Raw genomic sequence first — 21,698 nt, 5'->3', positions numbered from 1 at the left:
GGATCCATTGTGCTTCGTAAATCCCTTTAATAAATCCGGACCCAGGAATCTGAAGTTTTGATCATACTCTGATTTGGAACTATGGATCCAAATGAATTATTATGGATCCAACTAAATGTACATTGATCCTTATGGTTTCGATAAGGATCTGTATTAATATTGAAGTTTCGATGTCGAAGATCCAAATGCAATATTGTGGATCTAAACATCGCCTTAAGCTATACCAATTCCCACTAAAGTGTTGTAGAAATTTTCTCATTAAAAATTCGATTTACTTCAAGGATCCAATCTATTATTAAATATTCAATTTAAGGTTCGCAATCCGATATCTAAGATCTGAATGGAATATCGGAGTTCTGAACAGGATATTAGGGATCCAACATTGAAGATCCAAATAGGATATCCAAGATCCAATTACGAATAAACAATTAAAACAATAAAAATAGCCTCGTACCAGCTTAACGACCTAAATTTCAAGTTTATTTATCTGATAAAATTCATGGGTATTACAGCGTACTTTTGAAGAAGTTACTGATGAGGTCTACTATATTTTTGTGTACATTTCATGTGCAAGGTGAAAGAATGGCTTCAACACTTGGGTATAGGAGAACAGTCAGTAGTTGCGCAGGATGAAGATGAAGCTGCTGCTGCTGCTGCAGTGCTACAACATGAAGAAAACTATGCAACTAAGAACAGGTGTCACCTGAAACTATCCCATAGATTCAAATGAAATCATTATGCAAGTGTTTTCCTTCACTATGCAAAGGAATTCTATCTTTTAACACACGTTTAGGATTCTTAAGTATACATTTTAACAATGCCTTGACATGTGACATTATATAACATATGCATACCTGGTGAGAATCTTTCATAAATGCCCAGATATGCTGCACGCTTTTGTAATAAAAAAATTAAAACTATTTTCTTTCTCTCACTAAGATATACAAATCTTGTTGCATAAATTTTGAGCCCGTCTGCAGAGCAGCTCTTATTCATCCGATGTCTTGAAAATTAAAAACTTTTTCTTATACAACCTCATATGTTCTGTAATACTGCTGTTGTAATTGTTCATGCACTGTACTTTGTACATTATTTTCCATAATCTCTCTCAAGAAAAAAAATGCACACACACATAATCTATAAAAAAGTAATTGTTATTTTCTGCATGTATTTTGATGGTAGTTTTCTATGTATATGAACTAATAAACATTTGAACTCAAGTTTTTTGTTTGTGAAAAAATCTGCAATGGTGTTGTTTTGGAACAGGAATGTTCCTTCTAGTGCAGCTTTACCAATGATCAGGCCAGCATTAGGACGACAGCAATCCATTTCAGATAGAGCAAAGGTGGCAATGCAGGGTTATCTTAACCATTTCATGGGGAATATGGACATAGTGAACTCTAGGGAGGTATGCTTGATTTTCTGAACAATGACCATTTTTCCACTCTTCATACACAAGAATGGCATGCATTCTTGGGGACCATGCTCACATGAACCCACTTGGTAATATCATGCCCACTCTGATTTTTGTGGTCATCAAATTCTTATACTATAGGATTATCTTACTCCATTATACTTACAATTCCTGTTATGACTTATGGGCATCAAATTCTTATACTATAGGATTATCTTACTCCATAGCATATGGTATGCTTGGTCATATATTGATGCATGTTTGGTTCCTTACATTATGTAAGAGTGAAGATACTTCTAAAAATTTGAAAAGAATTTAGTGCATGGTTGCAGTAACTTGATTTTTTAGATTTTTGACTCCTTGTCCTTTGATTAATATTTCACATATTATCATTTTAGTTTTACTGGATTAATTTTTTTAAAGACCTTTCAAAGCCATGATGAAGGAACATTTACGTTCTAGTGGATTGTATCTGTAGTCACTTAGGTTTTTCATTGTATGGAACATTGGCTTTGCAAAGAATAAGTTAGTTGGCTATTTCTTAGTTTTATAGTATATATGCATAAATCTGAAAATATTTATTGAAAATAAAGGACTAGAATGCAAAATGCTTTTATCAAGTTTTAGGTGCTTGTTAATCTAGCGTACATGTGCCGGGCATAAGTGAAGCCACATTCATCGAGGTGCCCCAATCTTGATGGATGCAACCAACTGTTAGGCAATATTTAGTGGAGATACTAAATTAGACATATCTTGAAGTGTGTACATTTGTTTCCCTGCATTTGCAAGGATGAGAACCCTCATTTGATTGTGTTCCCCTCGCACATGTACTGCTGCAATCAGGAGAGGAAGTATGTGGATCGACTAAAACCATTGATGCAGGCCATGAAACTAATATGCAAGTTTTGGATAGTTTCCCCATTTTACTTTTTCAATGCTTTGGGCTGCTTTATAATGATAAATTACATGTTCCTAAATTCAATTGGGATTAGCCCTGCAAGATTGCCCAGTTTGTTAGTGAAAGTGTCGGGAAGTTCGGAGACCATGGGCATTAAGATTATCCCTGTGATTAAACTCATAACAGGTATGGAGCAGCACCGTGGGGTCGGTCCAATCTCCATGGGGTTACCACTACAGAGACCAAAAAGGATCTGTCTTCTGAAAATTTAATGTGACTTTTGGTGTTCATCTCTAAAAGAAAATTTCAAGGATGGTTTACATTTCTTCTTTTTTTCTTCTCTGTGTGTGTGTGTGTGGAAGGGTGGGTGTCCGTTTTTCTTCATGTGTGTGCATGTGCGTATTTGTTAAATGATTTTAAATGCTTTTGCCACCAGGATAATGTGTACTATAACTTGAGTGTTTCTATTGAATCGAAAACATGGGTCTTTCTAGGAGAAGAGCATCATCATCTTTGCCCCCAAAACAAGTGTAGATTGTATAAGTTTGTGCTAGTTACCATTCATCTCTTGATGAAGTTAGTCAGTACTTACTCGGCTAATGGTCATTTTCTATTTACCAGGTCACTAAGTGGATTACTATCTGTTTCGTGAAGTTCGCTCTAATGTTTAGTATGTGGGCATATGATATTTATATGACAGTATAGGATTCCACATTAATTTTGTTTCAAGTTTCAATGTTCTATGTTGGCATAAAATATTTATATGACAGTACCATATTGCACATTAATTTTGTTTCAAGTTTCAATATTTACCTTTTTTGCCTTTTCCAATTGAGTCCACATAGTTTGGTTTTTTGTATGTTTGCAGTTCATTTTGATTTCTAAATGTGAGTTGTTCATACATATTCAGTGTTAGTTCCAGGTTAGACTGTCTCATTTCTATTATGTTGTCTCTAGAATAACCATAGAACATATGAATTCTAGGTTTGTAAATTTCTGGAGGTATCAACGTTGTCCTTTTTGCCTGAATATGGGCCTAAACTAAAAGAGGACTATGTAATGGTGAGGCATCTACCCAAGATTCAGAAAGATGATAGCAGAAGATGTTGCTTATGCCATCCCTTTGATTGTTGCAATAATAATTGGCAAAAGGTAATGTCACATTTCAGGTTATTTTTTTCTTCCCTGATGCTTATTGATGTGACAAGTCAAATTGTATTTCATCCTTATTATCTATTTTTGACTTAAGTGTAACACAATATCTTATCTCTTTTTCAGTAGCTTCAAGCTTGAGATTCTTGAAATGTTTTCCTTGTTGCAATGCAGCTCTCATGCAACCTAAAATAGCTTACTTTTTAATATATCAACTTTCAGATTAATAAGATTGGATCTCATGTTAGTTGATTTTGTAGATAATTCACTTTCATTATCTTTTAGTCTATTATGCTGTTATATTGGGTGTTGAGGTTAAGATGGTATGAAGGATGGGGCACTTTCCAAGATTGGTCAATGAGCCAACCTTCTTCTAAGAAGCTGTGCTCAGGCTTGCCCATTTAGTAAATGGGCGCAGCTTGAGCTTAGTTGTATGCTCATACGCTTAAAATAACTGAAGCTTGATTACATGTTTGAGGCTTTGAGCTCATTGTGAGCTTGGCAAAGCTTGTTTAATAGGATAGATTCTTCTAATAAATGTGATATAAAATATAAATATATATATTATGTATACATGCATGTATAGTATTGACTAAGCACCATAACAAAATAAAAGCTAATGCTCCAACTGTTATTATATTTCGCTCAGAAGAGGGAAGTCATGGGGGGTTCAAATCCCCACTCCTCCCTCTTCCATAAAGTTCAAAGAAAGAGTTTTATATATATATATATATATATATGTATGAGCTTATGCTTTAGCCAAGCTTGGTTAAGGTGGGTTGAATACAAGTGCTGACGATCGGTGGAGCCTTGTAGTGAGGGCAGTGCGCACTGAGAATAGCTTAAAAATCTGCAGCTTGGGATTGCCTCAGCTTGTCCTTACAGTTTCCACTGGAAAAAGGGGTAAACTAGGACCTTAGTTCATATTGTCATCTGGGTATATGATGTCTGAACCTGGCTATATTCAACGAAAGCTTTAGCATAATATTTAGATGTCAAAATCCAGGATCTGCTAGCTTGATTGTATTCCCAAAGATAATACTAGGGGCTGCATTTTTCTTGGTTGGGTGACATGCCTGGATCTTAATTCTCAATTTCATGGTTTAGGAGATGGTTAGTAGCTAGTTAATGTGCATGTATGTCTTATCTTCTCATTTAAAAAGATAGTAGACTGCTACAAACTTGGAGTGGTTTTATTTAAATCATGAACCTGTGTATTTCACTTTATGAGCAAAAGACATATATGAGGTTTCAGATGTACATACATGCACATTGATGGCCAAATAAAGGTGCATATTGAGTTCTGTGTTGAGCAGATAGATACGTATGTACAAACATACATACATATATGGATATATGTGTGTGTGTGTGTGTGCACATGTTCACACGATAAAATTTTCAAGTTGATAAGTCTGTATTGATGGGTTTTTGGTGATTCGTTTAGCATGTAACATGCTTAGATCAAGAAATGTTAATGTCAAAACCACTTTTTGGGGAATGACAAAAATGGATGGATCAAATTGGATCAACATGCAACTGCCAAGAAAATGGATCTTAACATCTGAATCGTTTGATGTGAAGAATCATTGACTACTAAATAAAACATGGCATGCATTTTATGTTGGTGCATAGTCATCTTTTTACACTTGAATAAACAAACCTTCTTTTTGCTTACAAGGCATCGTCCTGGCACTTATTTTGTAAATGAGATGTATATGTTGGAAAAAAGGTGGAGTGAAAATATGTTGTTGTTTTTCATGCCCTAGAACTCTCTCTTCTACATCCGTCCCTTCTCATTTCTTCCTTTTGTAATCTTCTTTTATCTCACCATCACGACATCACCTCATTGTGGTTGGGAGGGGACAAGAATGGTAAGATGAATAGCAGCAAGTGATGACAATTTTTTGTGCACTACTACCTTCTTGAAATGTATAAGTAATATTTTACATGCATCTAAATTTATTCCGTTGACATCCATACACACTCAACAGGTGTTATATCACAACCAAACCCTTTTGCATCATAAGCTATGCATGGTCATGAAACCATGTATAATTCCAAGGTTGAATTGTAAGCTTGTTCTTTCTATATGAGAGGTTATGTTTTTTTGGAGCCTTCATTTGCATGCTGGTGTACTATGTCACACGGATACTCCATTTTGACCGTCATTCAGGGGCGTAGCTAGGGGGGGGCAGGACTGGGCTGTAGCCCAGTCCTGCCTCCCCAAACAGTTAAATTTTTTTTTTTTTTTAAAAGCCCAGTCCTAGCCCTGCCCTGATTCCATATGAAATAGATTTTTATCCATTTTTTAGCCCAACCCTTACTGCAGCAAATAGTTTGATTTGACTTCCAAGCAACACCTCAACACTCCTAGGCAAGCCAGGTATTAAGGCAAGGCCCTGTCATAAAAATGCATGAATTCCGATGCACTCTGGAATGGATGCCAAGAACCAAAAATACAAATTATTTGAACATACCATAGAAGTAACAATAGAACACAAAAATTATAAAATGAATAATGTCATTAAGTATGAGATGTAAATAATATAAAAAATGCAAAATTAGAAACAACTTCACTACAAACACTCAAAAGCCTAAAAACTAGTCAATCACTCCCTCACTTTACAAAGGCACACACCCACGCATATATAGTCACCTGTATTGTTAAAGGTAATTTCTCGGCAAGGGTATTTCTCAGAGAGATTTTCAAAAGTTGATAAATTTTGAGAATATCTTTGGAGTTTACAAAAATGAAAAAAAATAAATAACAAAAAACCTAAGAAAATAATAAGTTTTGTATTATTTTTCTTTAAAAATATAAAAAACATGTTTTAAAGGTTTTACAATATAGAAGAAACAAAAAGTAGGAAATGCAATCTTATTAAAAAAAAAACTCAGAAAATATTGCGATAATATTGTGATATTTTCTATTTGCTGATATTTTGAAAATATCATGATATATTCCCAATATTATCGTTGTAAACCCTTGACCTTGAGAAAAAATTTTTGCGTTGGACCCGAGTCGGATCCAGATTTGGACCCGACCCGGATCCAAAAGGAGACGCAGTCGGGCACTGCCTCACTGCCCACCGCCTGCGTATTTTATAAAAAAAACACGCAGGGGGAGGGACAGTCGACGAGCCCCTCCACCACGCTTCGACCATCGCCGCTCCCCCTCTCTCGTTGGACCTCACCGCCGGAGCCGACCACCTTCGGCATCCACGACCGTCGCCGGAGACCCCCTCCGCCGCCGCCGCCGCCGCCGTCGCCGCCGTCGCCGATGCCGGCGACTTCCAGGTACGCTCCTTCTCTCCTCTCCCCCCTTTCTTCTCCTTCTTTTCAGTCGGCAGGCCGGCAAGGGCGACACCCCCTACAGCCTGTGTCCAACTGGTTGGCAGGGGCTTTTGCCCCTGCCTCTCGCCTTTCGGAGAGCCGGCAGGGGGCGACGCCCCCCTGCCGCCTGTTTTTGCTCCGTCAGCAGGGGTTTCCAACCCCTGCCCCTCTATCCCTCTTTCTCTGTGTTCGCTGGAAGGCCGACAGGAGTCCAGTGGCCCCTTCCGTGCCTTCCCCTACCTCTCTCTCTCTCTCTCGCTCTGGGTCTACCAGGAGGGTGGTGCCGAGCACCCCTCCTGGTCTGTCTCCTCTTCGGAGGGACGACAGGGGTGAGGCCCTGTCGTCAGCTTGCTCCAGCAGGCCGGCAGGGACCAAGCCCCTGCCGCCCCGCTCTCTTTTTCGGCAGGCGGCAGGCGGCAGGCTGAAGGCTGCAGGCTGCAAGCTGCAAGCTGCAAGCTGCCTGCCTCTTGTTCAGGCAGGTCGGCAGGGGCCGAACCCCTGCCACCTCCTTTCTTCGGGTTCTCGGTAGGTTGGCAAGGGTAGAGCCCTTGCCACCTCCCTGAGTTCGGGAACGACGGCAGGGGCCGAGCCCTGTCGCCGTCTCCCTCTCTTTTTCTTGATTGGGTAGGCAGGGGTCGAGCCCCTGCCACCTCCCTATGTTTGGATAGGTTGGCAGGTGCCAGCCCCTGTCGTTTCCCTGCGTTTTGGTTGGCGGGGAGTGCTTGAGCCCCTCCCTGCTTGTTTATTGCGCAGGGAAGGGGTCGGCTCCCTCCCTGCTTTCCCGTGTTTCGCTGGGAAGGGGCCTAGACCTCCTTCCTCTCTCTATTGGTCAGGGGAGGGGTCGAGCCCCCTCCCTGCACCCTCGTTGTTTAGGGGAGGGGTCAAGCCTCCTCCTTGCTCCGTCTTCCTTGGCATCGGGCAGGGGCTTCGCCCCCTACTTGTTTGCGTGTTTGTCAGGCAGGGACCAAGCCCTTGCCTCTTTGCATATTCGGTAGGCAGGGGCGAAGCCCCCTGCCTCCCCCTTAGTGGCTTGCTGGCAAGGGCCTCGCTCTTGCCTCTTTGCTCTTTCGGCAGGCAGGGCGAAGCCTCCCTCGCTGTCTTCTTCGGGCAAGGGTGCAACCCCCTGCCTCCTCGTAGTCTGCTGACAACAGGGGCTTGCAGCCCCTGCCCCTACTTCTTGCGTGGATAGCAGGTGTGCAAGGGCACGATGCCCCTGCCCTTGTTTCCTTCACGTCAGGACAACGACAACGTCCCTGTCCTCTCTACCTTTCTGACTGAAATAGCATGTTGACTGCCACCTTTTCAGCTCGTACAACGGATCCCGCTCGCGCTCCGCGACCTGAGTCGTTAATCGTCTACACTCGCAGACGCCAGCAACCTTGCAACTCCCCAAGGTAGGGAAATATTGCACGAAAGACTTGGACAATTGAATTAAGTTCAATTAACTAAAAAGGACCATTATATATATATATATATATATATATATATATATATATATATATATATATATATATATATATATATATATATATACGAGTACACATTTAACTCAAGGACGCGGTTTCGCAATCCTTGTCCTTTACTTTCTGTCATGTCTTTACTTTGCCATCGCGCATTGCGCCTAGGCTTTGTGTTGCACTCCTGCTTACAGTTTCTTCTTTGTCGTTGCGCCTTGCGCCCAGGCTTTGTGTTGCACTCCTGCTTACAGTTTTTTCTTTGCCGTCGCGCTTTGCGCCCATGCTCTTGCTTTTGCATATGTTTTGTTATTGCCTTGCCATTGCAGATGACACTCAGGTTTTCACTCATTGCATGTGCTATAAAGGCATCCTCGTGGAGGATGCAAAGGCATTTACCGCTCTCTCTCTTGCGACAAGAGTTGAGTCGAGAGCTTGACGATATATTCTTGTTTAAGGAGATGAATACCTCGCAAGGATCCTGGCTCTTCGAGTACACAGTCCTGTAGAGTAGACTTGAGATTTAGAAAGCTGCGCAATAGCATCAAAGACTGCCCAAATCGAAGCATTTGGAAGAATGTATTTTGGCTAGTTCTGTTCGTCTCAGAGTTACTAGTCGAGGAAGCGGGAGCGAGAAGCGATACGAGAAGCGGGAGCGGGAAGCGATACGAGAAGCGGGAGCGGGAAGCGAGACACTTTAAAAAATTTAGGAAGCGGGAAAGCGTGGGACCACTTAGAAGAAAATTATGAACCGTCTCGGAAGCGACCTAGGAAGCAAACCGGAAGCGGCCTAGGAAGCGAACCAGAAGTGAGGGAGAAGTGAAAAAATGAAAAAGGGGAAGCGAGGGGGAAGCGTGGGGGAAGCGCGCTTCCCATAAATGGGAAGTGTGCTTTCCAAAAAAGGGGGACGCTTCCCCATGCATTTTGGAAGTGCGACGTTTCGCGCTTTCGAAGCGCGTATCGGGGAAGCGCACTTCCCCTTACGCCTAGGCGCTTCCGGTAACTCTGGTTCGCCTATTCGCCATATCTCGGGTAATCCCGAATTGGGGCTCGAGCAAACTTTTTAGCGGAGGGTTCTGTTGAGAAACCCGTATCCCGTCTATCGAGGTCCGTATCGAGTCATGCGAGACATGTAGATACCCCCATAGCGGATGAGATTCGAGATAATCACATGCCAGATGTTTGAGAAGCATTACATCTTTGTGAAACACTTCTGCTGAGGCTCCTATTGAGGAGCTATACCTCTTTCATCCTAGAGTACTTGTAGTCGTGCACTACACTCTAGTACTGCGATGATCGGATGAGACAGTCATGCGACCTCGAATAATGCTAAATGCACAATGCTGTAATCACATAAAATGATGACTATTCTCCTTCACAGGCAAGATGCTTGAGTGGTTTAAAGACCACAACATAGAATGGGTCGTTAGTTAAGCAACCCCTAACGCACCCATTCGCTTCTTGTTGTCTGTCAAGGGAGAGGGCAGAGCGATACAAAACTCCAATGGACAGGTTGTTAACAACCACCCCATTGGCAAAAATCCGACCTCGTCAGTTAGGGGAAAGGGGCTACAAAAGTTAGCTCAACACTTCTGCAGAAGTTGGATGCATCCGTGATACTGCTTACCTGTCTTTAGGGAATCCTCTCTCGGCTAAAGCCGTCCCCTTAGGAGCGGACTTAACTAGCTATTCGGGTTATTAAAAAACATAGAATAACAGACGCCCAAACTAGTCTCAGTTGTTTCTACATTTTGGCTGCGCGTACCCGCAGGCTAGTAATATCGAAACATAAAGTCTGTTCACGCTAGTTGATGGGTCGTGAGACCTGCTTGGTGCTTATTGTAATGTAACACTTTGGCTTGCATCTCTTATGATTGATGTGATTGCATACAACTTGTAATCTACAAACTGGTGGCAACTAGGATTGATGTGGCCGCTTGTCTTATAAGTTGCTTACATATTGTGATATAACTGCTGCCGTATAATTGCTTATCATGTTTAACTTATGAATGGCTTGCGATGCAATGGTTTATACCTTATGATTAATGTAGTTACTTGCAGATGGACTGAACCAATTAATAATAATTGTATGTATTGCGAGCATTGTTATGAATGCTTGTCTTATTCAGTTACTTTGTTGTTATGAATGCTTGTCTTATTTAGTTGGATTGTTATAGTTGCTTGTTTAACACTATGGTCTTTACTGCACTTGTATTTAGTTGGTTGCTTTACTAGAGTTTTGCTTACTCTACGACACGTTGGTTAGTTCTGTTAGTTCTGTTTTTCTTGCTTGATTTAGCAATTATTTTCATTGAATATAGCATCTGTTGAGGACCTGATCTCCAAAGGATTATCTGCGAGGGCGTGTGTGATCAAGACCAGGTGACCCGACTAGAGCGGTAGAATCTCTGTGAGGATGTATACTGTCCACGAACGGGTAGCCGCAAAGACGGTGAACTCCTGTGAGAAAGTGTATGGTCCAAGACCAGGTATACCATCTAAGGTGGAATTCCTTGTGAGGTTGTACATTTTCAAGACCAGGTGATCCGGCTAGAGCGGTAGAATCTTTGTGAGGAGGTACACTGTCCAAGAGCGGATAGTCGCAAAGACGGTGAACTCTTGTGAGGAAGTGTGTTGTCCAAGACCAGGTATACCATCTAGGACGGTAATTCCTTGTCAGGTTGTACATTTTCAAGACCAGGTGACTCAACTAGAGCGGTAAAATCTCTGTGAGGATGTACACTGTTCACGAGCGGGTAGTCGCAAAGACGGTGAACTCTTGTGAGGAAGTGTGTTGTAAAAGACCAGGTATACCATCTAGGACGGTAATTCCTCGTGAGGTCGTACATTTCTCGGACCTAGTGATCCGACGTGGAGCTTGTGAGCTTTGATTACCATAAAAAGTTATGGTGAGCTTTGATGATCTTCTGAGATTGATTGAGATAGCCAGTTATGAATCTATAGATTTGACTTTCTGTTTTAGCATGATTATATGCTGAACCCAGATGTGAGAATAAGATCTTTATTGATTTTAGATCATGCTTTGGACCTTCTATGGAAGGGTGGGTTTTTTTGAAAACGCATGACGCCTTAAGTGAGTCATAACAGGTGACAGTTGGCCTCGTAAGACCTTGAGAGATGAGAATAAATTAAGGCTGTTCAGGACAAAGAGTTTGTTAGAAATTGTGAGAGCGATAAACGATGACCTAATAATGATTAAATGCAGAGACCGCATTTTACGAACGAAAACAAGCTTGTTGCGTGGTAGTTCACAACTTACGATCAAATAAATCGTCATGATGTGTTTGACAGTTGCATTGCTTACTTGCTTGAACTGCTTACATGTTCTGCATTGCTTACTTGCTTGAACTGCTTACCTGTTTAACTGTATATCTGCTTTAAACTGCCTAACCTGGTGAATTAAATATACTTAATTTAGTTTTCTATAGTCTCTCTTGTGCACCTACTAGTTTTTCGCGAAACTAACCCATTCTATGGGTACATGTGATGATTAGGTACACCACGGGCGATGACAAGATAGCTTCAAGACTTTCTTCTTTCTGCTCTTAGTTCGCGTTCTGGACGTTTTGGGTTTTGTAACGGATTTTCCTTGGGATATTCGAATTTTGTGAGTTTTGGTTCTTTTAGCTAACTCGCCAAAAGTTGTATGCTAGCCTTTCTGAATTTAACAAAAGAATAGTCTTCCACTGATTTCATAAACAAACTCTTAAGGAAAGAGATTTTTTCTAGTTTCTTGCCTGTTTTTCTGAAAGGTTCGCAAGTTTGAAATTTTGGGGCGTTACAATCGACAACCTTGAAGTTGCCGATAATAACACGATATTTTCAAAATATCGGCGATATTGGTGACTATGATATAGACACAAGGGAGAAGAGAGAGAGTTTAAAGTATAGGAGGAGACTTCTAGTCGTTCGAGCTAGTCCAACGGCTAGAATCAACCCACCCATATATATAGACACAAGAAGGGGGAAGAGAGAGTGTAAAACCCGAAAAAATAATAATAATAACTTGGATTCGGGTCAGATCTGGACCCAATGGAGGCACCACCTCTCGTGCCTTTTAAAGACAACGAGGCAAAGGGGGGAGGTTTCTCGAAACCTCCTTCCCCTATGCTCTTTCGCTCTCTCTCACCCTCTCGTCCCGACTCTGTCTCTCTCATTTCTGCTCGCCAGAGACCTCCACGACAACCCACCGCCACCGGCGACCTCCCGTCCGGCAACCTTCAGGTGACCACCTTCACCTCTCATGTCCCTCTTGCTATCAGGATCAGTGCAGGCGACCCCCCCTCCTTCCTCTTCCCCTTTTCTTTTCCCTCGTCCTTCGTCTCCTTTTCTTTTCGTCTCTCTCTCCCTCACTCTCCGTTTGCGCAGGGAGGGGCTTAGCCACCTCCTTGCCTCCCTCAATCGCAAGGGAGGGGCAAAGCCCCCTCCTTGTTGCCTTAAATCGTAGGGGAGGGCAGAGCCCCCTCCCTGCGATGTGTTTTGCGGGGGAGGGGCCCAGCCCCCCTCCCGATGTCTCTGTTTGCAGGGGAGGGGTCGAGCCCCTCCTTGCGTGCCGTATTTGGCGGGGGAGGGGTCGGTCCCCCTCCCTGCATCTCCTTTTGGCGGGGGAGGGGCCAAACCCTCCCTTTTCTTCCTGCAGCTAAGGGAGGGGTCAAACCCCCTCTTTGCACCATCTTTAGCAGGGGAGGGCCCCAACCTCCTCCCTGCTCCCTTTTACAGCAAGGGAGGGGTCGAGCCCCTCCCTGCTCCCTATTACGGAAGGGGAGGGGGTCAAGCGCCTCTCTGTTCCCCTTTTTCCATCAAGGGAGGGGTCAAGCCCCTCCCTGCACCCCCGTTGTTCAGGGGAGGGGTTGAGCCCCCTCCCTGCTCCCTCTTCTCTGGCATCAGGCAGGGGCTTCGCCCCCTGTCTGTTCGCGTGTTCGTCACGCAAGGGTCAGGCCCCTGCCTCTTTGCGTATTCGGTAGGCGAAGCCCCTTGCCTCCCCATTTGTGGCTAACGGGCAGGGGCCTAGCCCCTGCCGCTTTGCTTTTCGGCTGGCAGGGGCAGCCCCCTTCCTCTTTCCCGACATCAGGCAGGGGCTATTCTTTTTGTTAAATTCAGAAAGGCAAGCAGACAACTTTGGGCACGTTAGCTAAAAGAACCAAAACGCACAATCCATGCTACTTGCAAGACACTTGGAAAATCCATTTCCATTAAAAGAAGTTTCCAAATAGTACAAAATTCGGATGTCTCAAAAGAAAATCCGTTACCAAACCCAAAAACGTCCAGGACGCGAGCTAAGAGTAGGAAGAAGAAAGTCTTGAAGCCATATTGCAATCGCGCCATCGCCCGTGGTGTACCTAATCATCACCTGTACCCATAGAATGAGTTAGTTTTGCGAAAAACTATTAGGTGCACAAGAGAGACTACAAGAAACTGAATTAAGAGCATTTAATTCAGTATGCTAAGTAGTTTAAAGCAGATATGCAGTTGAACAAGTAGCCGTGCAAAACAAGTAAGCAGTTCAAGCAAGTAAGCAGTTCAAGCAAGTAAGCTGTGCAATCTGGTAAGCCGTACAAGCAAGTAAGCAGTGCAAACAGGTAAGCCGTTCAAGCAAGTAAGTAGTGCAACACAAGTAAGCAGTGCAAGCAAGTAAGCTGTGCAACTGTCAAAACGCAGCATGACGATTCATTTGATCGTAAGCTGTGAACTACCACACAACTAGCAAGTCTCATGACCCATCAATCAATATGAACAGACTTTATGTTTCAATATTAATGGCCTACGGGTACGCACAGGCAAAACGTAGAAACAACTGAGACTGGTTCAGGCGTATGTTATTCTATGTATTTTCAATAACCCGAATAGCTAGCTGAGTCCGCTCCTGAGGGGACGACTTTAGCCGAGAGAGGATTCCCTAAAGGCAGGTAAGTGGCAACGGATGCATCCAACTTCTACAGAAGTCCATGAGATCTACCACCTAGGATAATGTCTGGTAGTCCCTTCCCCTAACTCCAATGACTGGAGAGGCCGGATCTTTGCCCGTGGGGTGGTTGTTAACAACCTGTCCATTGGAGTTTTGTACCGCTCCGTCCTCTTCCTTGATAGACGACAAGAAGCAAATGAATGCGTTAGGTGTTGCTTAACTAACGACCCATCCAATGCTAGTGTCTTTAAACCACTCGAGCATCTAGCCTGTGAAGGCGATCAATCACCATTTAAGTGATTACAACATTGTGCATTTAACACTATTCGAGGTCGCACAACCATCTCATCCGATTATCGCAGTACTAGTGTGTAGTGTACGACTACAAGTACTCTAAGATGAAAGGGGTGTAGTTCCTCAATAGGAACCTCAACAGAAGTGTTTCACAAAGATATAATGTTTCTCAAACTTTTGACATTCTTTATCTTTTAAACAAGTCAGCAGCTTGTGCCAGCATTTGGCATGCGATATTCTAGAATCTCATCTGCTTATCGGGGTATTTACTTGTCTCGTATGACTCGATACCGACCTCGATAGACGGGATACGAGTTTCTCAACAGAACCTTTCGCTAAAAAGTTCACTTAAGCCTCAATTCGGGGTTACCCGAGATATGTCGAAAAGACGAACAGAACCAACCAATCACATCCTTCCAAATGCTTCGATTTGGGCAGTTTTTGATGCTTTTACGCATCTCCTTAAATCTCAAGTCTACTATGCAGGACTGCGTACTCGAAGAGCCAGGATCCTTCTCCTTAGACAATGCTGTATCGCTAAGCTCTCGACTCAACTCTTGTCGCAAGAGGAAGAACGGTAAATGCCTCTTGCATCCTCCACGAGGATGCCTCAAAAGCGTATGCAATGAGCGAAAACCTGAGCGTCATCTGTAATGGCAAGGCAGTAACAAAGCATTTGTAAAAGCAAGAGTCTGGGCGCAAAACGCGGCAGAAAAAAGGAAAACATGACAAAAGTAAAGAACATGGATCACGAAACTGCGTCCTTGAGTTAAATGTGTAATCGTGTAAATATATATTTGTATATATATTTATTCATTTGTCCTTTTTAGTTAATTGAACTCAATTCAATTGTCCAAGTCCTCCGTGCAATCTTCCCCTACCTTGGAGAGTTGCAAGCTTGCTGACGTCTGCGAGTGTAAATGATTGACGGCTCGGATCGCGAAGCGCGAGCGGGATCCGTCGTACAAGCTGCAAAAACGATAATCTTAACAAGCTTACACCAAAATAGAAGATCAGGGACACCGCCGCTGACCTAATGTGAAGGAAGCAGAGGCAGGGGCATTGTGCCCTTGCGCACCTGCTATAAGCGCAAGAAGCAGGGGCTGCGAGCGAGAAACAAGGAGTCAACAAGGCAGATAGAACAATAAAGGGCTCCTGTCAGGGCTTGCTAGATGCGGGTGACAAACGGTGGCAGAGGCAAAGATGGCTAGGGGGCTCGGTCCTCTGCCATCTTTGCAAAAGTGCAGCGACGACGACTCTGTTCTGTCCTGCAAAAAGAAACAAAGACAGAGGACGAGCCCTTGTCTGCCAAGCAGAAGCGTAGGAAAAAAAAGGGAAGAGGGGGGGGGGTCTGGCCCCTCCTGTGCAGAAACAGAACACAGGGAGGGCTCGACCCTCCCCTACCCTGCAAGCATAGGGCGACGAAAAGGGACCCAATCCTCCCACTGTGCCCACCGACCGAAGAAAAGACACAGGCAGGGGGCTCTGCCCTTCCCTGCTTGACGCAAAAGAACAACGACAGGGGGCTCTGCTCCCTTGTCGGTCAAACCAAAGAGAGACAGGGGGGAAGTCCCCCTGCCAATGAGAGGCGACGACAGGGGGCTCTGCCCCCCTGTCGGTCGATCCAAAGAGAGAGGCATGGGGGGAGAGTCCCCCTATCGACAAGAGGCGACGACAGTGGGCTCCGCCCCCTGTCGGTTGACCCAAAGAGAGAGGCAGGGGGGAGGAGTCTCCCTGCCGACGAGAGGCGATGACAGGGGGCTCTGCCCCCCTGTCGGTCTACCCAAAGAGAGAGGCAGAGGGGAGGAGTCCCCCTGCCAACGGGAGGTGATGACAGGGGGCTCTGGACTGGCTTGCCAGAGAGGATCGCCGGTGGTGGTGGTTCGTCGGCGAGCAGAAACGAGGGAGTGTGAGAGGCGGTCGGGGGAGAGAGAGACGAGAGAGCGGAAAAGGGGAAAGGGAGGTTTCGAGAACCGCCCCCCCTTTTTCTCGTTGTCTTTAAAAGACAGCGAGGGAGGCAATGCCTCAGTTGGGTCCGGGTCTGGATCCGACCCAAATCTAAATTTTTTTTTTTGGTTTTTACATCCAATGGCTAGAACTTAGTCAACCTAGGTTGACTAAGATATATATAATATATATAACTATATATATTATATATATATACATACTATATATGAAGATATATATTATATATACATGGTATATATATACACACCAAAGAATATCTCCTTCTTAACCCCCCCCCCCCCCCTCAAACTTACATCGACTCACTGAAAGTTTGAAATTACAAAAGAAGAAACCCATTATATAAAACGTCTCCATAGACTTCATCAAGTTCTTCTGTTTGGTAATTCTTTAGAGGGTGCTCTTTCATATGCTCCATTACACAAAAAATCTTTAATATCATCAAATCTTGAAAACCTCTAAATAGAGCTAACAAAACATCCCAACTATACACATATATATCATAAGAAGATTTCAAAGGATAACTATATTAGTTATATATTATGCAGAGAAGATGATCACATACACAAATATATAATATACAAAAAATATTTAATAAGCTGATTTAGTATTTTCTAAAATCATTTAAAATAAGAATTAATTTTGAAAATCATTAATTTCAAACACGATAGTCATTAATCACTTTAATCATTTATGAAATCATGCACACACACACACACACATATATATATATATATATATATATAACATATATGTATCTTCAACATTATCAATACTATGAAGAAATAATTTACAAAGAAGTATAAATAATAAATCATTTTTACACAGTGAAAGATAAGAAATGATTTCAATCACTCAATAAAGATTTAAGAAAAGTCAAATACACATAGATCAATTTCATTTTAGAAGCAATATTAGCCATACAACTAAAAAATGTCACTTATGGACCAATTTTAAAAGATAACAATGAAAATCTTTCAAGAACACATGCTTAGAAAACGAACTAATGAAACGAACAATATCTCAAAGAAATACCACAAAGGCTACAATGAGATATCAATACAATAGTGGTCACTTATGAACTACGGGAAAACACACAAACAACTCACAAGGTAAAAATAATATATCCTTCGTTAACAAATGCTTAGAAAACATTAATTAAAGTTATGCAAAACACGAAAGACAATCAATCATGAAACAAATTTAAAATATCCTTGATCATGCAACTAAAGCATATTTAATGCAAAATGCATGAAAAGATTTCAATAACCATTTCTCATAAGAGTAAATGAGTTTTGAAAAATTACAAAGAAATTTAAAAAAAATTCCATATAATACAATGAATAATATATTTCAAGAATAGTTCGTACATCACAAGCAATCACCTCACTAGACCTCCAAATCTCAAAAAAATCAAGTGTACCAGCTACTAGAACAAAAACATAACCACAATGCCACTAAAGGGCTAAAAAACACGCAAAAAGTGTGAATAACCAACATCTTTTGTCTGCATAAAATGACACTTAAAACAAGTGTATCGGCGACTAGAACAAGAGCATAACCAATAAGTGCACATAACTCACCACAGTTAAAACATCATTTCTTGTCTACATATTATGACACTCAAAATAAGTATATCAATTACTAGAACAAGAGTATAATCACAATGCTACTTGTGGGCTAAATAAACACACAAAAGTGTTAATAAACATCTCTTGTCTACATATAATGACACTCAAAATAAGTGTATCAGCTGTTAGAACAAGAATATAATTAAAATGACACTTATGGGCAAAACAAACATATAAAAGTGTGAAAAACATATATTGTCTACTTATAATGACACTCAAAATAAGTGTATCAGCCACTGGAACAAGAGTATTATCTCAATGCCACTTATGGGCAAAACAAACACACAAAAGTGTGAACAAACATCTCTTGTCTACATATACTGACACTTAGATACGAGGCATAATATGTGAGAACAAAAGAGGTAAGAGAGCTTGTAATGAAAAGAAACTAATGCCATTAAGAAGAATAAAAATATCAATCTTTCAAAACTCCATGCTTTAAAAACATAATAACCATCACAGAAAAGCAAGATATCAAGCATCCAATATTGTGACAATGACCACACAAACAAATGAGTGGTAAGACACACTCATAGAAACCAAGGTCAATCACCTTGCAGTTAGTCACATACCTAAAATGACAATATGACATGAGGTGCACACACAACTCACCCCAACGACCAACTCGGATTTTCAACAACAATGAGTTCATAAGCCAATCAACCATCGATCAAACCCAAGGTAAATGACGATACATCACTTAAAAACTTGAGAATCTAAATTGATAAGATGACTTGAGGTGCACACATAACTTACCTTAACGGTTAACTTTGACCCAATAACAACAAGGCCAAAAACAAATAATGCATTATATAAAATTCAGTACATACCCAAGGAAATCAATTTCCAAAAAGTGGGTTCATATATAGGAACCAATTTAAAAAAAAAAAAATTCAAATCAAATCTAATAAAGGTAAATGAAACCTTAGAATGAATATAGTGCAATCATATGCACAATACGATATCAATTGATGCAATCATATGCATGATTAATACAAGCAAGTCTACTTATGATACAACAAAGACATACACCATTAAAGAGGGCAAAAACATATATAGAGATTCTTAAAGAACAAATAAATCACCATATATTTAGAGATTCAATAGCATGCATAACTATCACTAATTATGAACCCACACGTCACATAAGAAATTTTATCACAATGCAACAAATATAAGATTTCCAAGGAGCATATAATAAAATACCACAATGCACAAGAATCTTCTAAGAGTTTCAAAAGTGCACAAGTACTCAGACACCTCAAACAAGAGGCAAAAACAAACCCACAAATAGGGCATAAGCACAATAGCCACTTGGGGGCTTAGAAGAACACTCACAACATGAAAAACATATAATTTTTATTCACTAACAAATGCACACAAAAATGCATAATATGTTCAAAATTATTTTATGCATTCATGATGACATCATAATTATTCCATTCAACAATAATTATATAGACTACTTGTAGCATATACCTAGGAATATAATGCAAGAACTATACACAAGCCATCAACTTGAGAATAATTTTTACTCAATAAGACATTTTTCAAAAAAAGGCAATATCACTTAAACATACATGGAATAAAACATTCACATAATGATAGAAGGACCTTATATGCACATGAAAAATATCCATGTTATCACTAGAGACAATATTATGCGAAAAATTTCTAAGATTCATAATCTTAAGTTTACAAAAAAAATCATGCTTAGTCACATAATTAAAATTATTAAGGAAACATCATTATACACTAAAAATATCAAAGATAAGCCATATATACACATATATGAGCTTAAGAACAAGAATACACATGCGTTAATAGATATTCAAGGGAGAAATACAACATAAACTTTAGTATTTTGAAAAACATGAGACACATAAGAATATAAGTAAGCACATACTTTTGTAAAATATAATTTTTCAACGTACATATCCATAATCTAAAAAATATACTTTATATATCAAAATACAACAAATCCTAATTTAAAAAAATATTTTAATATAATCTTTTAAAAATACCTACCATACATATGAAACTAAAGGGGCCAAAGATATGTACCGAAATGCGAGAACCTTGAATGCATACCATACAAATCTTTTCTAAGACCATGATGCCTTGCTCTGATACCATGTCATAAAAATGGCACGAACCTCGATGCACTCCGGAATGGATACCAAGAACAAAAAATACAATGTATTTGAATACATACTCACCATAGAAGTAACAATGGAATACAAAAATTCTAAAATGAATATTTCATTAAGTATGAAATTTAAATAATACAAAAAACATGCAAAATTACAAACAACCTCACTACAAACACTCAAGCACTCAAAAGCCTAAAAACTATCCATCACTCTCTCACTTTACAAAGGCACCCACCCACCCATATATATAAACACAAGAAGGGAGGAGAGCAAGGTTTTAAAACCCAGTGACTCGGGACTCGAATCGTTCTTTATTGACTCGTGACTCGGCGGGTCAACTCGGTGACTCAGACCGGGTTTTGTTAACTTGTGATTTTAAAAGAAAAACAATATATAAATTGTCAGTCCATGGGAAAGATGTATTATTCAGTACAAGAGTGATTCATCACGCCAACACCTTCATAGCCCTTGGGAACTACATGATCCCAATGGCACTGCTATTCTGTGTGATTATGGATTGCAGTCACTTGGATCATGCAATATACAGAGAATGGCAGGTCTGAGTTAAGAGATTCATTATTTTGGAAAAACAAAGAACACATAATGGAGTTGGACAAATTTTTTGCACCATGCATCACCTTGAAAGAATTCAAACAACTATTAGCAACTCGAAAGAAGATAGAATAAAATTTCCAATGCCTAAGATTAGAGGTTAGGAAAAGTGAAATTGCTGCAGGCCTTAGATTCATGATGCCCAACTCTTAAATAAAAGCGATTCCAATTAGACAAAGAGCAGAAACAGAGACAAATGATGGTGGTAAAATGGCCCAGAAGTTGCACCAAATGCTACAGACTGGGGAAAAGTATCATTGTATAAGATAAACTATCATTTACAAGAACATAAAGTGGAAAACTAGAAGTTGCCTTGGACCTCTAGTGGTCCATGAAAGGGTGGTGATGGGGCATTGTTAGTTATAGAGGCTGAGTTTTTTTTTATGAAGTTGTATGTAAAGTAATATATGATATTCAGATAAGGAATCCTTAGGTCCTAACTCTCCAATCTCCATATGTGTCTTGAAAGAAATCCCTGCTTTTAGATGCATAGAATTCTTTGTTAATTGGGTTTATAGACTAGAATGCTTTGTTGTTTGATTTATATACTATAACAGTTATTTGTTCAAAAAGATCTTTCCTGACAGTCCATGGGAAAGATGTATTATTCAGTACAAGAGTGAATATGTGTGTGTGTGAAATACCCAAAAAATCAAATTTCAAACATCCCAGAACTCGCCCGAGTCAGCAGCCGAGTCTTCGCAGCCCGAGTTAAGCTTGTCGGGTTGACTCGCTGGAGGGCCGAGCCGAGTTAGCCGAGTCACCGAGTTTTAAAACATTGGAGAAGAGAGAGAGAGTTTAAAGGAGAGAAGGAGCCTTCTAGCTGTTCTAGCCATTGGATTAGCCTCCAACGGCTAGAACTTAGT

The 21,698-nt window shown here is 40.9% G+C and overlaps 1 protein-coding gene across 1 annotated transcript in view; it reads left to right on the top strand.

Annotated features, from left to right (window-relative positions):
- The window catches only part of LOC149833647 (phospholipase D zeta 1-like), a 155,388-nt gene that overhangs the window by 21,907 nt on the left and 111,783 nt on the right, over positions 1-21,698 (top strand). Inside the window, exons 4-6 of the mRNA XM_090009189.1 lie at positions 575-696; positions 1,267-1,408; positions 3,297-3,464. Coding sequence (XP_089865315.1) covers positions 575-696; positions 1,267-1,408; positions 3,297-3,464 — 432 coding nt within the window. The remainder of the gene's footprint in view (positions 1-574; positions 697-1,266; positions 1,409-3,296; positions 3,465-21,698) is intronic.

Source organism: Nuphar pumila, chromosome 6 (genome assembly GCF_984573655.1).
Source record: "Nuphar pumila chromosome 6, dmNupPumi1.hap1.1, whole genome shotgun sequence".
Taxonomy (NCBI): Eukaryota; Viridiplantae; Streptophyta; class Magnoliopsida; order Nymphaeales; family Nymphaeaceae; genus Nuphar; species Nuphar pumila.
Note: the sequence above shows the minus strand (reverse complement) of the source record. Positions and strands in the feature narration are given on the sequence as shown.